General features: G+C 61.3%; 1 protein-coding gene across 1 annotated transcript in view; it reads right to left on the bottom strand.

The window, feature by feature from the left end:
* Positions 1–16,853, bottom strand: part of MYH14 (myosin, heavy chain 14, non-muscle) — a 57,379-nt gene that overhangs the window by 9,155 nt on the left and 31,371 nt on the right. Inside the window, exons 17-33 of the mRNA XM_012733516.1 lie at positions 16,004–16,125; positions 15,074–15,143; positions 14,751–14,911; positions 13,915–14,023; positions 13,285–13,416; positions 12,343–12,549; positions 10,902–11,039; positions 9,058–9,181; positions 8,439–8,610; positions 7,166–7,378; positions 6,523–6,667; positions 5,748–5,954; positions 4,848–4,952; positions 4,611–4,763; positions 3,789–4,037; positions 1,474–1,686; positions 335–568 (exon numbers count right to left, since the gene is read on the bottom strand). Coding sequence (XP_012588970.1) covers positions 335–568; positions 1,474–1,686; positions 3,789–4,037; positions 4,611–4,763; positions 4,848–4,952; positions 5,748–5,954; positions 6,523–6,667; positions 7,166–7,378; positions 8,439–8,610; positions 9,058–9,181; positions 10,902–11,039; positions 12,343–12,549; positions 13,285–13,416; positions 13,915–14,023; positions 14,751–14,911; positions 15,074–15,143; positions 16,004–16,125 — 2,754 coding nt within the window. The remainder of the gene's footprint in view (positions 1–334; positions 569–1,473; positions 1,687–3,788; positions 4,038–4,610; positions 4,764–4,847; positions 4,953–5,747; positions 5,955–6,522; positions 6,668–7,165; positions 7,379–8,438; positions 8,611–9,057; positions 9,182–10,901; positions 11,040–12,342; positions 12,550–13,284; positions 13,417–13,914; positions 14,024–14,750; positions 14,912–15,073; positions 15,144–16,003; positions 16,126–16,853) is intronic.

Raw genomic sequence — 16,853 nt, 5'->3', positions numbered from 1 at the left:
GGGGGGGGCTTGGGCTAACACAGCTTGCTGGTGTGGGGAGAGCCGGTGGCTTAGAAATGGGGAGTTGTGTGGGGAGGGGACGGCCATGGAGAGTGGGGAAGATGCGGTGTCTGGGAAGCTGAGGCAGGGGCGGCACGTGGGTGGGCAAGTGGTTTGGGTGTGGTCTGGGAGCATCAAGAGGTCAGCACTGTGGGTTCAGTGAGCTGGTGAGTTGGGGACAGGAGGGCTCTGTGGGAAGGGGTGCTTGGCAGGCAGGAGGGACCCCGGTGGAAATGCCAGGTGGCCGGCGGTGGGTGAGACTGGCGACCATGCTGCCAGGAAGCGCCAGGCCCACCTGGCTGACGGCCCCGCCTACCTGCTTGGCCAGCTGCCGCCGTCGCTCCTCCCCGGCCTCATCGTGGCCTTGCAGGTCCCGCTCGTGCTGGGCCTTGAGGGCCTGCACCGTCACCTCCAGGCGCAGCTTAGCGTCCTCTGTGGCGGTGAGCTCGTCCTCCAGCTCTGTCACCTGCGTCCGCAGGTCGCTGGCTGTCTGTTCGGCCACCCTGCGGGCTCGTTCCAGCTCGTGCACCTGGTGGCGAGGAGTGGGCACCTGGTCACCGAGTGGGAGGGCGGGGTACTGGCCCTGGGGCTCGTGGATCCTCTCAGCGCCTCCGCCAGGGGTCCTGTCCCTGGGCCTGTCCCAGCCAGTGCTCCAAAGAGGTATTTATTGGGTGAAGAAGCAAGTGGGGTGCAATGGAGCATGCGGAAGGTTGGGGTGCTCACTGAGTGAGCAGGACCCAGGAACAGGCCTGGGGCACCCCTCGCAGTTCCTATAGGGATGTGTGAGCAAGGGAAGATGGAGGCCTGGTGGGGGCCTTGTGGGGTTCAGGGGTGGGGTGACGAGATGGACCGGAGAGTGTGTGTGTGCTGTGTGTCATGTGGAGTTTGTGTCATGTGCGTGATGTGTGCACGGGTGAGGGTCTGAGATGCATGTGGCACGTCTGTGTGTGTCTGTGTCTGTGTTGGGGAGTGTTTCTCGGGCTGTGTGCTGTGCCCAGCTCCGTGCTCACTCACGGGAGCACGTGAGGTTCTGACGCTCTGTGCACACACACAAACACACACAGTCATGCACGAGGGGTGAAAGAGCCTGTTCGCTGTAGTGTCTGCATGCGGACACGTATGTCCCGGACTGTGTGTGTGCTCGACAGAAGAGTCTGTGAATCCGTGAATGTGTATTTTGTTGCCTGGCTCTGCTTACTTTGTGTGTCTGTGTGTCACTTTGTGTGTCTGTGTGTGTACACTCGTGTTTGCTGGGGGAGTCTCCTGCCACGCTGGGTGGTGAGCTGGGCTGTCTGTGCCCGTGTGTGAACCTGCTGTTGTGATGGCCGGTCCCCTTCAAGCTCTGTGTGTGCGGCCATGTGTGTGCGTGTCTCCTGACACCACACACCCGTGCAGCTGCCCAGGGAGCCTGGGGGGGCTGGGAGCCCGACTCACACTCTTGCCCACATCATCCTTGCTGCTCAGCAGTTCCTCCAGCTCAGCCCGCAGGGCCCGGTTCTGCCGCTCTAGCTCCTCGCGCGCTTCCCGCTCCTCCTCCAGCGCCCGGGTCAGTGACAGGGTCCGAGCCTCGCGCTCCCTGCCCTCCGCCTCGGCCCGCTCACGCTCCTCCACTGCCCGCAGCACGGCAGACTTCTCCTCTGCCAGAAGCTTCAGTGGAGGGAGACAGGGTGGGGCATGATAGATTAGCTGAGGGGCTTGTGTAAGGGCTGGGGAAGAGGGGGGCAGAGAGAGATACGAGAGGAATGTAGAGGGATTACAGTTGCAACCATGTCGCCAAACCACTCAACCCTTCAATTGACCAAACCCATCAGTCCCTCATTTGAGATACACCGCAAAGGAATCTGTCTTTTAAAAGACAGTTACTGGCAAGCAATAAAACTAAGGAAACAGGAAGAGACCCAGACTCACAGTCAAGAGAAAGATCAGTCTGTAAAATAGAACCACAGATGACGGACATGGGATTTTCACTCAGGGCTTCAACTCTGACACTTTGAGGACACAGTGGATACAATGGGTGAAAAGACAAGGTCACTCGCAAGGGTTTGAAACTCTAATGCAGAACCAAATAGAAATGCCAAAACTCAAAAATACACCATCTGAAATCAAAAAGTCACTGGATGACATTGACAGCAGAGCAGGCACACTGGAAAAAGCAGGAGCTCTGAACACAGGTCGGGGGGGATGATCTGAACAGAGCAAAGGAAGAGAAGACTGAAAATACTGACCGAGCTTTAGCAAGCTTTGAGAGCATCAAGCAATGTGACATCGCCGTGCTTGTAGTCCCAGAGGAACGGTAAAGAGAAAGGAGAGGAAGAAGTCAAATCTGTCTTTATCACAGAGAACATGACGATAATGGGGATCTACAGAACGTCTCCTGCAGCTAGTAAATGAGTCTGGTTAGACTGGAGCAGGAGAGATACTATGCGAAATCTAACTAGTTCCTATGTACGGTTGGTGTTTGAATGCGGGGTTCATGTGTGTGCGAATTTTTGACTCTGATGTCTCAGGTTGGTTGACTCCATAAATACAGTTGGTTGGCAATAATGGATTGGGGTATCCATGAATTTAGATATGGGGGCTGTGTGTGGGTTCTGAAACTGAAGGATGACTGTGTTTAAGTTCTGGGGGAGTCAGAAGTTAATGCTGATGTTAGACTGCTGCAATCTCTTTTTCAAAGGTCAACTGAACCAACAATCCGAAGCTGGGATAAAAACAACATAATTCAACATGGATCAAATCATGAAATACCTGGAAAAACTCCATGGGTGAATGTGATTTGCCCATACAGTAACAATACTCAGCAGTGGAAAAGGGAACGGATTGTACCTGCAAAATCCATGGCTGAATCTCAAAAGAATTATTCTAAATGAAGAAGTAACTGAGATTTACATAAAATTCTAGAAGAAACAAAAACATTAATAGAAGCTTGGTGATCTCTGGGACAGTGTTAAGAAAAACAATATGTATTTGGAGAAGACGGGGAAAAGAGAATGGGGAAGAAAAATATTTGAAGAAACATGGCTGAAAATTTCCACATTTGACCCTCATCAACCCAGAACTATAGGAATCCTGGCAGACAAAAGCGAGCACCACAGAGCCCACAGTTGGCTGGGTCATAGCCAAACAGCTAAAAACCAAAGATAAAGAGGAAAAAAAAGCTATAAAACCACATCATATCATAAAACACTTGCAGATGACTGACTTATCCTCTGAAGCTGGCAGCAGAGATCACCATGAAAGGGCTTTCAAAACGCTGGGGAGTGACACTGCCAACCTCGCATTCTGTAGCCAGTGAAAGTAGCTTTCAGCACTGACTCGCCAACTGCTTTCCCACTTCCTAGGTGAAGAACGAAGCCGAGAAGGGCGGATCCACCTGCCCGAGCCACACAGCCAGAGAGGAGCCGAGCCGGGACTCGAACCTTGGGGCCGCCTGCCCCTAGTGCGCTGGGTAAGTGGTTTTTATTTAGCCTCAGGTCGTCCGTTGCTTAATACTACCCCTGTTTTCTGGATGGGTAAACCAAGGCCGAAAGGGGACAAGCAGCGTGCCTGGGGTACAGCGAGTCAGGAGAGAAGCAGATGGTGGCTTTTCATTCAACCCCCACAAGCATCCTCTGACCCCGCAGGATGCTTTGGGAGTCAAAGGGGGAAACCGTCGATACCCCCTTACGTGGGTACAAGAGACGTAAGCCAGGCTGGACGCGAGCAGTGTTGTGCCCCAGGGTCCCCCCACATGCCCCCAAGTGCCCCACCTGGTCGAACTTGCGCTGCTTCTTCTCCAGCGAGGTCACGAGCTGCCGCTGCTGCTCCAGGTCCATGGTGGCGTCGTCCAGCTCCTGCTGCAGCCGCCGGCGGCCCTGCTCCAGCCGCTCCACCACCTCGGCCTTTTCCGCCAGGCGCTGGGTCAGGGCCTCAGCCTCGCGGGCAGCCCGGCGCCGCGCCTCCTCACTGGTCTCCAGGGCCCCGGCCTCTTCCTCCTGGCGCCGGCGCCACTCTGAGAGCTGGGTGCAGGAGAGAGAGGGTGGGTGGCCCGCATGTGGCCAACGGGTGGTTGGCGATGCCCCCGTGCCCAGAGGGAAACTGAGGCCTGAAGAGAACGTGGCAGGGCTCCCTCCACTGTGCCCTTGTGTCTCGGTGAAGGCCTGAGGCTGTCAGTTTTCTGAGTCCCAGGACATTAAAATGCTTCCTGCCCAGACAAAGAGAAGAATCTGCAGCCCCCTTCTGGTGGGGGACTGGACATCACAGCCCAGTGATGGAGACTAAGAGGAAGGGGGGGGTTGTGGGAATCAACAGGAGGGGCTTAGAACATTCCTGAGGGACTTCCTGGAGGAGGAGTATTGGCGATGGATCTCGGAATAAGCACAGAAGTTTGCCAGTTGAAAGGGGTATTTGCAAGGTGCATCCATCCCTCGCTCACTCCGTAGGCATCGCTCAACACCTCCCAAACCTCGGGGTCTATGCTGGGCATTGCTGGAGACCCAGATCTATCCCTCTGAGGGGGCCCCCATTCGCTCCCATAGTGGGGCATCCCATGAGATACTGGGGCCCCCCAGACCCCCTGCGGGATGGCTCACCTGCGCCTGGGCCGTCAGCAGCTCCCGGCCGGCCCGCTCCCGCGCTGCGGCCTCTTCCTCCAGCTGCTCGCGAAGCCCCGCGGCCTCAGCCTCCAGGTTTCGTGCCCGGGCCCCCAGGGCCAGCTTCGCCCTGGTCTCCTCCTGCAGGAGTTCCTGTGCACGGAGGGAGAATGGACATCAGGTGTGGTGACGAGGGTGGGAGGGGAGGGGCCGGAGGTGCGGGGTGCATGGGGTCACCTGGGAGTCATGCAGCTGGGCCTCCGCGCTGCTGAGCTCCTTGCTCAGCCTGATGGCCCTGGACTCGGCCTCGCTCAGCGCCCCCGACACGTTGTCCAGCTCCGTCTGCGGGGAAGGGGCACCTTCCAATGACTGTCCATCCCGAGGCGCCTCCGCTCCCGCACCACAGATCTCTACCACACATGGATGGTGGGACTGTCCACTGGCCTGGCCTGGCCTGGCCATGCCTCAAACGGGCCTTGTGACCTGGCAATTCCGCTCCTGGTGCGTGCCTGAGAGTGCCGGGCACAGACATCTGTGCAGAGGGGTGTCCGGAAACGCCCACCACCGCCGCTTTCAGAAGCAAAAACAACCCCCATGTCCGTCACCCGGGGAGGCTGCCTGTCCAGACAGTGAGGCGGGTAAAGAGCTCAAGTCCTGTGCACATCACGACAGGACGAGCCGGGACAGCATCCGCGTGGGCAGCTGACCGGAAAGGGCCAACGCACGTGACTGTCTGGCCGATGGTTCGAAGAGGGAGGTGAAGGAGACAGCCATGGGGGCCGAGGGGCGAGGTGGGGGATGATAGCTAGGGGACAGGCTTTCTATTGGGGGTCATGAAACACCCTCAAGATAGACTCCGGCGGCTGTTGTACAGCTCTGAATGTGCAGAAACCACTGCGTTGTAAGTGGGAGACTACACAGTCTGAGTTACGCCCCAGTCCTCCCGCTGAGGAGAGTCGGGGGGACTGAGTGTAACACGCAGGCCGCTGGGGTGACGCTAACTGTGCACCCAGCACCAGCTACCGGCGCTTGAGCGCGCTGGAGAAGTCCTAGGGGCGGAGGCCAGTGCGGGTCAGACCGGCCCAGAGGGGGGGAGCACGCGGTCACACGGCAGGCCGGCGGCCCTGCGGCCCTCACCTGGGCTCGCTGCAGCTTCTCGGCGGCCTCCGCTCGGGCCCGTTCCCCATCTCCGGCCCGGCCCTGCACCTCCTGCAGCTGCAACTCCAGGCGGCGCCTCCGCTGCTCGCCCTCCTGGCGCGCAGTCTGCATGCTGCTCAGCTCCGCCCGCAGCTCCGAGACCTCGGCCTCCAGCGCCAGCCGCGTCTTCTCCCACGCGCCCTTGCCCTGGGGAGGCAGCAAGGGCTGACGGTCCCCCCCACGTGCGCACGCGCCCACCCCGGGCTGGCCACGCCCACTGCAGGATGGCCACGCGGCGGCTTTGCACGGACTGCGCCCGCTGCCTGGATCTCCGTCTCCCTGACCTCCGCACGGCTCACCCCTCTCTCTTCTTGGGCGTTTCCTCAGCGGTCGCCGACTCGCACAAGCATGGCCTCTCTCTTCAAGAGCCCCCACTCAGCACCCCGGTGCCCCCTCTCCTGGTCATGGCTTTCCCTGCAGCACTTAACTGGCCTGCTAGCCATTGTGAAAGTGGCCCTGTGGTCTACTCTCCGCCTCCCCCACTAAAATGCGCTCCACAAGGGAAGAGGGTGGGGGGATAGTGGCCATTGTGGGAACAGAATGAGCACTGGTGTCCTGGTGTGGCCTGGAGGCCGTAGGTCCTCAGTAACGCTGCTGAGGAGCAAGAGCCTGGAGACAGGATGCAGCCTAGAACCCGCCAGAGGCACTTCCTCCGGCCCGGCTCCTGTCCTCCCGCCCAGTGACCTGCCAGGCCTCTGGCTTCTGCCCCGCTCACCCTTCGGGCCTGCTCCAGCTGCTCGGCCAGCTCTCCCAGGGCCTGGCCATGGCGCTGCCTCAGCTCCTGCACAGCCACCTCATGAACACGTGCCTCCTCCTCCAGAGCCTTCTTCAACTCTGTCACCTCCTGTTCCCTCTTGGACCTTTTATTGGGGGCAAAAGGCAGGGAACAGAACTTTAAAATAGAGGAAGGCAGGGACCCCTGACAGCTGGGGTGACTCCTGTCGTTATTTCCCAAAGAAGAGGACCTCACTCTGGATACCCAGGGGATCTGGGCAATGATGCTGTAGCAGGGTGGCTTTATGGGTGAACTCCTACACATCCTTCAAAACCCTGCTTTAAAAGCCCCTCCTCATGGAGATCTTCCTGGTCTGCTTCTCACAGACATGGATTCTCTTGTCATCCCTGTGCTACTCCATTAAAACCTGCTTCCCGGACTGCGTCTCTTCCTGATTCTGCTTCTCCCAGACCCGGAAGATGTTCCTGGGGGCCATGCCTGGGTCTCACTCATCCCTGCCTGTGGCTTGGCCTACAGCTGGTGCTCCATAAATTGGGGAGCGACAAAACCTCTGCATAGACAGAGGGCTCATCCCAAGTCCACCTCCTCACCCTCCCGCCGCCCTGCATGTGCCCGGCCTCACCGGAGCTCCTGCTGAGCGTTGGTGGAGTCCAGCGTGTCCTCCAGCTCACCCCGCAGAGCCTCCAGCTCCTCGCCCAGGTCCCGGCGCTGCTTCTCCGCCTTCGCCCTGGCCAGGCGCTCGGCCTCCAGGTCCTCCTGGGCTTCGGCCAGTCCTGCTTGTGTCTCCCGCAGGGATTTGAGCAGGAGGGCCCGGGCCCCACCTTCCTCCTCTGCCCTGGGGTGGACAAGGACCCTGGCATTGGTATGGGGCAGGCCAGGGGCAGGGGTGATTTCTGGGGCCTGCAGTTCCCAATGCCCGCGAATGCTGGACTGGCCGTGCCTCTTTAGGTCACCACCAAATGAGGACACAGGCCCAGAACCGGTCACGCCACCAGCGAGGGGCAGGGCTGAGCGGGGCCGGAGCTCACAGCCCCCACAGGACGCAGCTCTGCCAGACCCAAGCCAGTGCAGGGCGGCGGGGCTGAAGATCTCCACCGGGGTTTGCAGCCTGAGCTTGGTCACCTGCCCTGGCCAGGGGCAGCCTCAGGGCTGCGAGACCCCCCTACCAAGGGCTGCTGTGAGGCATCAGAACAAGAATGGGGAGCAAAAGGCTGTGTGTGACCCTCACAGGTGAAAAGTCCAGAAGCGGCCAATCCTATGTGGACAGAAAGTGGACTGTTGCTTGCCAGAGGCTGGGCAGGCAGGGAGAGTGGGGTGGGGGCGGCTATTCAGAGGCACCGGGCTTCCTTTTGAAGCTAGACAGAGGGGTGCTTAGTGCCTTATGAATGGGCGAAGGGCGCACTGAATCATGTACTTTAAAAAGTGGTTGATTTTGTTTAGTGAATTCGGCTCAATCCAAAGAAAAAGAAAAACTGTGTCAGGTTCCTCAACCCCACCCAGCACTGTTGGCGAGTCCAGGAGGGGTTTCTACAGTCACTCCTGCTGAAGAAACAGGCAGAGAAGGGTCAGGTCATGTGGCCAGAAAGGGGCACAGCGTCCTGGATGCCAGCGTCCGACCCGCGTTCTGACTGGCCCCGCCCCCACCCCATGTGCTCGGACTGCATTGTGCCATTGTTCAATTTTCACCTCTCTGTACCCCGTTCAGGTTGCACGGAGCACGAGGTGGGGAGGGGGCAGAAATCATTTGCAATACCCGATGCCCCGCACACAGTAGGTATCCGGCCTCGCCCAGCCCTTCCCTGGCCCCGCCCCTCGGGCCCGCCCTGCCCCTGACCCCGCCCTTCACCAGCCCCGCCCATCGGGCCGGCCCCGCCCCTGGCCCCGCCCCTCCACACCTGGCCAAGGCCGCCTGCAGCTCCTCCTCCTTGCGGCCCAGCTGGGTCCGCAGGTCCTCAGCCCGCTGCTGCTGCTCGGCCATCTGCTCCTGCAGCTCCGAGCTCTCGCCGTCCAGGCGCCGCTTCAGCTTCTCCAGCTCCTGGCGGCCCTTCTCCTCCTTCCGCAGGCGGTCTGGGGGCGGGTGTGGGGGCCTGCGTGAGGGCCCGGGGCCCACACCCCCGAGGAACCCGCGGAGCCCCGCGGCGGGGTGCCTGAGCTCAGCGTGCCCGTCACCTCCACGGCTTGCCAGCTCCTTGCCTCGGGGCCACCCGACTGCCGGCCAGGCCCGGGGTCACACCCCCACTGCTGTCCCGCTCCTCACCGCTGCCCATTCCGCACCCCGTCTCCCACCCTCCTCCTGCGCTCTCCCCTTTCGGTCGCCGACACCCAGTCAGCAGCAAGGGATGACCATGCCTGCAGCGCAGCCTGGCAGACAGAACAGCACAGCACTGGCTCTGACACAGCGGCGAGCGAGCTGGGGTGCCCCATCCGGCCTGGGCCTCCACTCCTGGCCCCACTTAGCAGACTGGACTGGGAGGCCCGGGGAGCCTGCCCGTGCACCCCCTCGCGGGCGCTCACCCTCCATGTCCGCGATGGTGGCCTCGTATTTGAGCCGAAGTTTATTGAGGCTCTTGATCTTCTCCTCCTCCTCGGCCGCCTGGGACGAGCACTCGGACAGACGCTCCTCCAGCATCTTCCGCTCCTGCATGTGGGGGACAGGGGGGTCAGGAGCCAGCAGGGCCGTGGGTCCTTCCTTCTCCCACTCTGGGCTCTGTTCCCATCCCACCACAGGTGTGACCCCGTTATTTGAAGTACACCGCCAGCCCCTCATCCGGCTGATGGACACTGGCTACTACGAAGCAGCAATTAAAAGGGTGCCCCTCCCCGGGCTCATTAAGGGGTGCACGCCAACGTGGACTGGAGGGGTGAAGCAACTGCGTGCGCAACAGTAAAGATGTCTCCGGCGTGTAGAACGCCCCGCCCCAGGGAGGGCGGCTGGACACACAACGGCCGCGTTGGCCGCCTTCCTTGTTTCCCTCAAGGCACAGAGGCACAGCCGGGCCCCCCCAGACTCTCTGTGAGACTCCTTGAAATGTCCGATGTTTTCCTTGCAGCGTAGAAAACTGTCCTGGGGAGGCTCAGCCTCAGCCCCCCAGCTCTCTGGACTCCGTCAGCGTCTGGACACCTCCCTAAACCCTAAACGCAGCATCTCGCGTTCGCCTCGAGGTGTTGAAACTGATGGGTGAGCCACACCGCACTGACACCCTCACCGGGGGGAGGCCTGGACTCCTGCTCAACACGCGGCCGGGCCCAACAGCACCCGCATCCGGACTGCTGGTCACTGCTGCGTCTCGGGGCCTCCCCAGCTGGCCTCTCTGAAGCCGCTCAAGGCAGCGGATGGGGACAGACAGCAGTCTGGACTCCCCACGGGCGTCCCGCTTCCTCGTCCCGTCCCCCAACACCCCTGCTATCTCTCTTCCTGGCCGTTGCACCAAGGACTACTCCAGAAAGCGCCTCTGCATCCTCACTCGCTCAGCTCAGGCGCCGATCCTCACGGAGATCTTCCCTGAACACCTCCAGGACAGGTCAGGCCCCCCGCCCCCCCGGTTTTCCATTCTTTTCTGTCAGTTGATAACTAAGTGACAGTGTGGGGTGGGGTACTCATCTTCTGTCCTCTTGCTCTGCTCCCTGTGAGGGGCATAAGTGGCTTTCTAGTTGGCTCTGTGCCATGTTCTGTACCTAGTCTAGTCTCTACAGCAAGCTGGGGGGCAGTGGCTTTTCCACCGCGTCCCCCATATGTGCTCCCAAATCTGGGCTGACTGCGTCCGCTTTGGGCTCAGGCAAGCAGCCTGCAGGCCAAACCTGGGGGCCGCCACTTGTTCTTGTGAATTAAGTTTTATTGGCACACGGACACGCCCACTGGGTTATGTCTCCGGACATAACCGAGGATGACGGAACGGAGGAGTGGCCCTCAAGCCTCAAATATTTCCCAGCTGGCCTTTCAGAGAAACTGCCCACAGCTGGTCTCCCGTAACCCGGTAACGCGGCCTCATGTCCGGGTTGAGCCTTCCCGGGCCAGGCTGCTTCTGGTTCCTCTCTCAGAGCCCCGCTGCCAAATGCAGGCTCTCAGGTGGGCACCGAGGCCCCACGGAGGTGGCAGCCCCAGCCACGAGTTCCGAGAGAGGCCAGCGGAGGAACTGTGCGGGTGACCACAGGGCCACGGCGAGAATGGGGCGGTGGCTGTTGCCACGCCCCTTTGGGGTGCCTGGGAGGCAGACACATGGGAGGTTCTCGGTCAGCACCTGCTTGAGTGAAGGTGTGACACAGGGCGACACGGAGAGAGAACAGGCTGAAGGGAGAGCCCGCCTGGCCGGCGTGGACACAGAGGCCCCTGCGCTCCTGCTCGCCCGCCCGGGCCCCACCTTGCTCAGCTTGGCGTTCTGGTCTTCCAAGAGGAGCAGATCTTCCTCATACTTCTTCATCTTGGCCTCCGTGGTCACCTTCTCCAGCTGCAGCTTCTGCCGAGCCCCCTCTTCAGCCTCCAGGTGGGTCTCCAGCTCCTGGGGTAGGAAGAGGGAGGGCTCAGGGGTGCGGGAGGGGCCTGGGGTGGGGGGGCCTTCACGGACCCCCACTGCTGGCCTGGCACATGTAGCATCTGACGGAGACGTTTCCTAGGGTACACACTGGCTGCAGAGGGGCCGTGAGCACGCAGCGTAGGCCGGGGCGGCCCGGACCAAGCGCACCTGAAGGCCCACAGCTCAGGCCGCTCCATGCTGGCTGGGAAGGAGCAAGCCCTGGCTGGCCTTTCCTGTTTCATTCATTCAGAGTGGGCAAGCATTTACTGAGCGCCAGGCCAGCAGCGGGGAGACACACGGCACTGTCCTGGCGGCAAATGCGTTCACGTGTGTGACGATTGTGCACAAGAGACATACTGGTGATAACGTGCAAAATACATTATGTGCTCTGGATGGGCACTGTCCATTCTGGGAGTGACCAGGCTCATGTCAGACTGGAAATTCAGGTGTAAAAATACCTGCTGAGCAGATGCAGGGGACACTGGGACGGCCCCCAATGGCTAAGTGCAGCCCCACCCCACCCCGTCACATTATAATGTTGATGAAAATACTGATTTGTGAGTCTGCTGTTCTCCCCACGCCTGTGTGAGTTTTTCCTGCAAACCCTGGTTTCCTCCCTCACCCCAAAGATGTGCGTGCTGAGTGTGGGGATGGGCTTGAGGTGACCTTCCGCGAGAGTCTCATCCACGGCCGTCCTCCCCTGTCACCCAGGCAAAGCAGAAGCTTTGGCCTCTGGCCACCACTTAACTGGAGTGAGTTGGAAAATGAACGAACGGCTGTAAGATGACTGTTTACTATGAGGCGTGTTTGGGGGTGTTTATTGAGAAGCTGGGTGATGTTTTGTGAGCAGAAGTCTGATGACGGCATGTTACCTGGTTTATAGCCATTTGCTGATAGCAAAATCAGTCTAGTATGTTATTTTGTTTAAAGTCATTGTCTCCGAGGAAGTTACTGTATGTGTCCTGCACATTTAGCATCTGATGGAGAAGTTTCGTAGGGTACACACTGGGCGTTGAGGGGCCGTGAACACACAGCATAGCAGCAAGGAAGGCCAGAAGCTGAGAGGCTGAGGCTGTTGCTTCAGCACCTGGAGCCAGCCGTACCTGAAGGCCACACTTGCTGGAGTTTATGGGTGGTTTGAACTCAGCCACTTTGAGCTGAGTTTCCTGCACACTTTTTCCAAAAGAGCACTGCTGACAGGAGCAAAGAAGGGGTGGGAGTAGGAGACAGCGGGGTGGGGGTAGGGAGAAGTGGGGTGGGGGCAGGGAGAAGCAGCTCTGGGCCAGACCTGTATATGCTGCTGCAGCCTCCTCTTCTCGGTCTGCAGCTGGCGGCTGCACTCCTCCTCCTCCCCCACGCGGGCCTCCAGCTCCGACACCACCACCTCCAGCTCCTGCTTCCGGGCCGCCAGCCGCCCTCGCGTCTCCTCGGCCTCGGCGCACAGCTCTGCCTCTGCTCGCAGCTGGTCTGCCAGGCGGGTGCGCTCCTCCTCCAGCTGGGGAGGGGTCAGTGGCGAGCAGGTAGTGCTCCCAGGATGGCCCTGGGCCGAGCACCAGGTCCTCCTGCCCCCTGATTTGCTTTGCCGTTTGAGGCCTAAGGGACAGGACACACGGTCCCCCAACCCTGCTGTACCCCCAGGCCAACATCTCAGGATGGCCTCACGTCTCCCTAGTCACTGAGCCGGACCCCTGGGCGCCTTCCTCCTCCTCACCTCCCACGGCCCACCTGGCCCCAAAGTGCCTGCCGACGACTCCTGCTCCCTCTCCCCTTATAGACTCTGGTCTCGTCCCCTCCCAGTGGACTCTCTCCAGCCTCCTCCCAGCCTCCAGTCTCTCCTGCGAGGTGGCTGGACCTCTGTCGGGTCCTGGGTCCTGGGGCTCAGACCCCTGAGCATCTTACTAAGCAGACCTCAACTGCACCCCCAGACCCTGGCTATAGTCCCAGCATCCCTCTTCCTGCACAGCATGGCTCAACTACACCAGAGTTTCAGCCCTTACTGAACCTCAGTGCACCCCAACCCGACACCTTCACCCCACAGTCCTGCCTGGGTCACATCCCAGGTCAGCCCAACCCCACCGCAAGGGCTCCACCCCAATCAGGGCAGCCAGGCCCCGCCCACAAAGCCCCGCCCGTACTAGGTCCCGCCCACAAAGGTCCGCCCTACCAGGCCCCGCCCAGAGAGGCCCCGCCCAGAGAGGCCCCGCCCAGAGAGGCCCCGCCCACGCCTCACCTGTACCAGCCTGCTCTGGAGCTCGCCCACTTCCCGGGCGCTCTGCTGCTGCAGTTCCTGCACTTTCTGCAGCTCCTGAGCCCGCGCCTGTAGCACCTCATCCTGCCGGGTCACCTGCAGCAGTGGCTTCACCTAGAGGGCGGGAACGACTCCTTGACCGGGAGCTAAGCGCTCACGCTCGGGCTCCAGTGCCTGGAGGTCTGTCCGACTCCTCCAGGACTTGGCTGCGTGACCTCGAGCAGGCGCTCTGTGTCCTCGTCTTGAGACAGACACCGTAACAGCCCCCACCTCGCTGGGCTTTCGGAATAGACGAGAGCTCAGATGGGCAGATGTTAGCAGGCAGCGCTGTGAGCCTTTGCTCCTCCGCCAGAGACTCGCCCTCCCCGGACTCCCTGCTGGGGGAAGTGGTCTTCCGGGCCTGCACCTGTCCTGGGCCCGCTGTACCTGAAGCTGTCTCGGTCCAGCACAGCTTTGTGCATTGCGCTTTAAGTCAGACTTTAGGCACTTGCTCCCTAGTGAATCTGGCTCACAAAGGCTGGGTGGTGCAGTCCCGTTTCACAGATGCAGAAAACCAGGGCTCACGGGGCAAGCACCTCCCAAGCAGGGCTGGCCCCGGGGCCTGTGCCTCACCTTGGTGAACAGGCGCCACCATTGCCAGTGTCTCAGCTTGAGGTAAGCTGCACAGTTCCGCTGCATCACCCTCAGGGCACTCTGCTGCTGCTGCCGCTTCTGGAAGGCTCTGGGTGGGCAGGCGGCACGCAGGAGGGGGCAGGTTAGGCCCCTGCAGGCCTGTCCCCCGCTACGAGTGCAGCCCCCCGCAGTCCCTCTGCCCTCTGCTCTGTCCCCACAGACCCACAGGCTGAGGTCCTCGCCCTCAGCCTGGCAGAGGGGGAGCCCTTTCCTTTCTGGGCTTTCCTCGGGGCCAGTTCCAAGGAGGAAGGAGACTCCGATCCTGGAATGCTTCCAGCTCTCTCATCTGTCCCGGGTCCTCTGCGCGGGCTGTGACTCCTTGCTGGGAGACGTTTCCATCCTCCTACATGGGCCTGCCACTGAGTGTGCCCTGGGGGTGTCTGGTCTGCAGCAGGGGTCCCGCTGAATTTCTACCACCCCATAGAGGACAGCTGGTGTCCACGTGTGTCCCTCCGAAGCTGGAGTCCCCGGGCTGCAGCCTCACTCGTCTGCCCAGAGCTACTCCGTTTTATCACTGCCAGGACTGGCAATGTCTGATGCAGACACCCAGGGGCTCTTCTCGAGACCCTGGACATGGCCTGCCTGGCTCATGGGGGCGGCGGGGGCTGGACGACCAACCCGCACAGGCGCGGAGGTGATGCAGCTCGCTCCAGACGCCTTTTATCACCGCGAGGCCAGACGGCAGGGGGCAGCGCTCGCCTACATCCTGGGCCATCTGGTCTACCCCTCTGGCCCAGCCTTGGTCCACGGGCCCTACAGAGAGCTCGGTGGCCCACCTCCGAGCCAGGTATCCCCGAGCAGCTGCCTGGAAGGACACGATGATGTCTGTGACCTTCAGGTCTCGCTCCTCTTCCAGATGGGCCAGCACCCCCGCCCGGAAAAAGACTTTGCTCTGTCCCACGCGGTAGAGGTTGGGTTCCAGGTCCAAGGCGTGGATCTGTGAGGGATCGGGGGATGGAGGATGAGGGGTGCGATGAGGTGGGAGGTCCCAGCCCCTGCTCAACTGCTGGGGCTGTGTGTGTGTGCATGTGTGCACTCACGCCACGCACGCCCCCACCCCGCACGCCCGTCTCTGCGCCAGGCGCTGCCCCACCCTCACCATCTTCTCGCAGGCCTGCTTCCCGTCCATGAAGCCCTTGGGAATGGCGTTGGGTGTCAGGATCTCATATCTGCAGTGGCGGGAGGGTGGGGTCAGCGTAGGCCCTCCGTGGGCCCCGCCACGGGGCCATGAGTACCGCCACCAGGACAGTAGTGTCCCAAAACAGAAAAATGAACCTTCACCCGTTTACCACCGGCCTCAAAAAACACCGGGCTGGGCACGCATCACCCTCGGGACACAGACACCCGGTGACCCGACCACAACGGGACATCACCCCCTCTTCACCGTGCCAGCAAACAAGGGTGTCTCAGAGAGCGACAGTCAGGGCTGATGCCCCTGAATATTTATGGGGTGCGGGTCTGAGTGAAGTCCTTCATCCCAGCTTCTTCCAAATCTCTGAGCACAGCTAGAGTAAAATCCATATATTCCACGTAAACACACATGTGTCTGTGCTCAGAATCTCTCCCTGGCATCTGCCCTGGGCCTCAAGCCGGCACGCCAGACCCCAGCGGCACTCGCTCCTACGTGACCAGCATCGCACTATCTACTTCTGCACCGGGTAGTTCCTGCCCTGTTCTCTTCTAACTGACCCCTGGGCACGCGGGGGAGGGGCCGGGGCCCTCACACCCCCACGGAACTTGCAGCCGGCTCACAGCTACGATTCGACCACCCCCGCCCGGCTTGCGGGAATCCACCGGCGCAGCGGCGGGCAAAGACGCTGTATTCCAGGGGATGCTCATGGCCACCGAGCACTTTTCGCCCTTTCTGCCAGGCAGCTCGCGAGAACAGCGCCGCCCTCCCGCGACAGGAAGCCGGGACCCAGCGAGGCGAGCCCCAGGCCCAGGCTGGCGCGCGGCCCCTGGGCGCGGACCTGAGCGCCCCCGGCTGAGCCCGCCCCGCCGAGCCCGCCCACACCGCCACACCGCTCACCGCTGCCGGAACTCCTGGAAGAGGATGCGGTTGGGGAAGCCCTGGCGGCAGATGCGGATGCCCTCCAGCACCCCATTGCAGCGCAGCTGCTCCAGCACCAGCCTGGGCTCCAGCTTCCCAGCCTGCGGGGAGAGGGGGCAGCGCTGGGTCAGCGGTGGCCCCGCGGGGCGCAGAGGGGCTGGGCAGAGGAGCTAACGTGGGCTGGGGTCCAGGGGCCAGCAGCTCACCACTGGCGCAAAGAGTTAGACATTTGCTTAGGGGAGAAGGTAGGGTGGAGCCCGGATGTTGGACTTGACCCACTGCAAACTCACGGTCTTCAGCAGATAAAGATTCCAGGGGGAATAAACATGGAGCACGGCGAAGCGCACGCATACCAGGGCACCCTCGTGTACGCACACACGCGGGGTCTGCGCACAGCTCCGGGCACTGCGGGCCGGAGGGACACCTAACACCATCGAGCACCCCAGCACCCAGACTGCACACGCCAAGCCCCACGCTCCCTGGGGAGGAGGCTGAGACGCACGCGGCGTCCCACGCAGGGCCGCCAGCTGGGCAACACGCTGTCCGTGCACACCACGGAGAGACGCCTGTCCGCTAAACTCAGCCCTGCAGCTGTAGGAAAGCAGACGCACGCACGCAGCGCGCAACACACGCGGGTGTGCACACACGCAGCACGCACACGGGTGTGCACATGCAACGTGCACACCGGTGCTCCCGTGCGCAACGCACACACCAGAGTGCACGCACGCAACACGCACACGGGTGTGCACACTCAACACACACGGGTGTGCATGCACACATCACACGGGTGTGCACATACAACACACACGGGTGTGCACGCACACAACAC

The sequence above is a fragment of the Condylura cristata genome, unplaced genomic scaffold (assembly GCF_000260355.1).
Source record: "Condylura cristata isolate star-nosed mole 26May11 unplaced genomic scaffold, ConCri1.0 scaffold00041, whole genome shotgun sequence".
In the NCBI taxonomy this organism is placed as follows: Eukaryota; Metazoa; Chordata; class Mammalia; order Eulipotyphla; family Talpidae; genus Condylura; species Condylura cristata.
The sequence above is the reverse complement of the archived record's forward strand: the minus strand, read 5'-3'. Positions and strand labels throughout refer to the sequence as shown.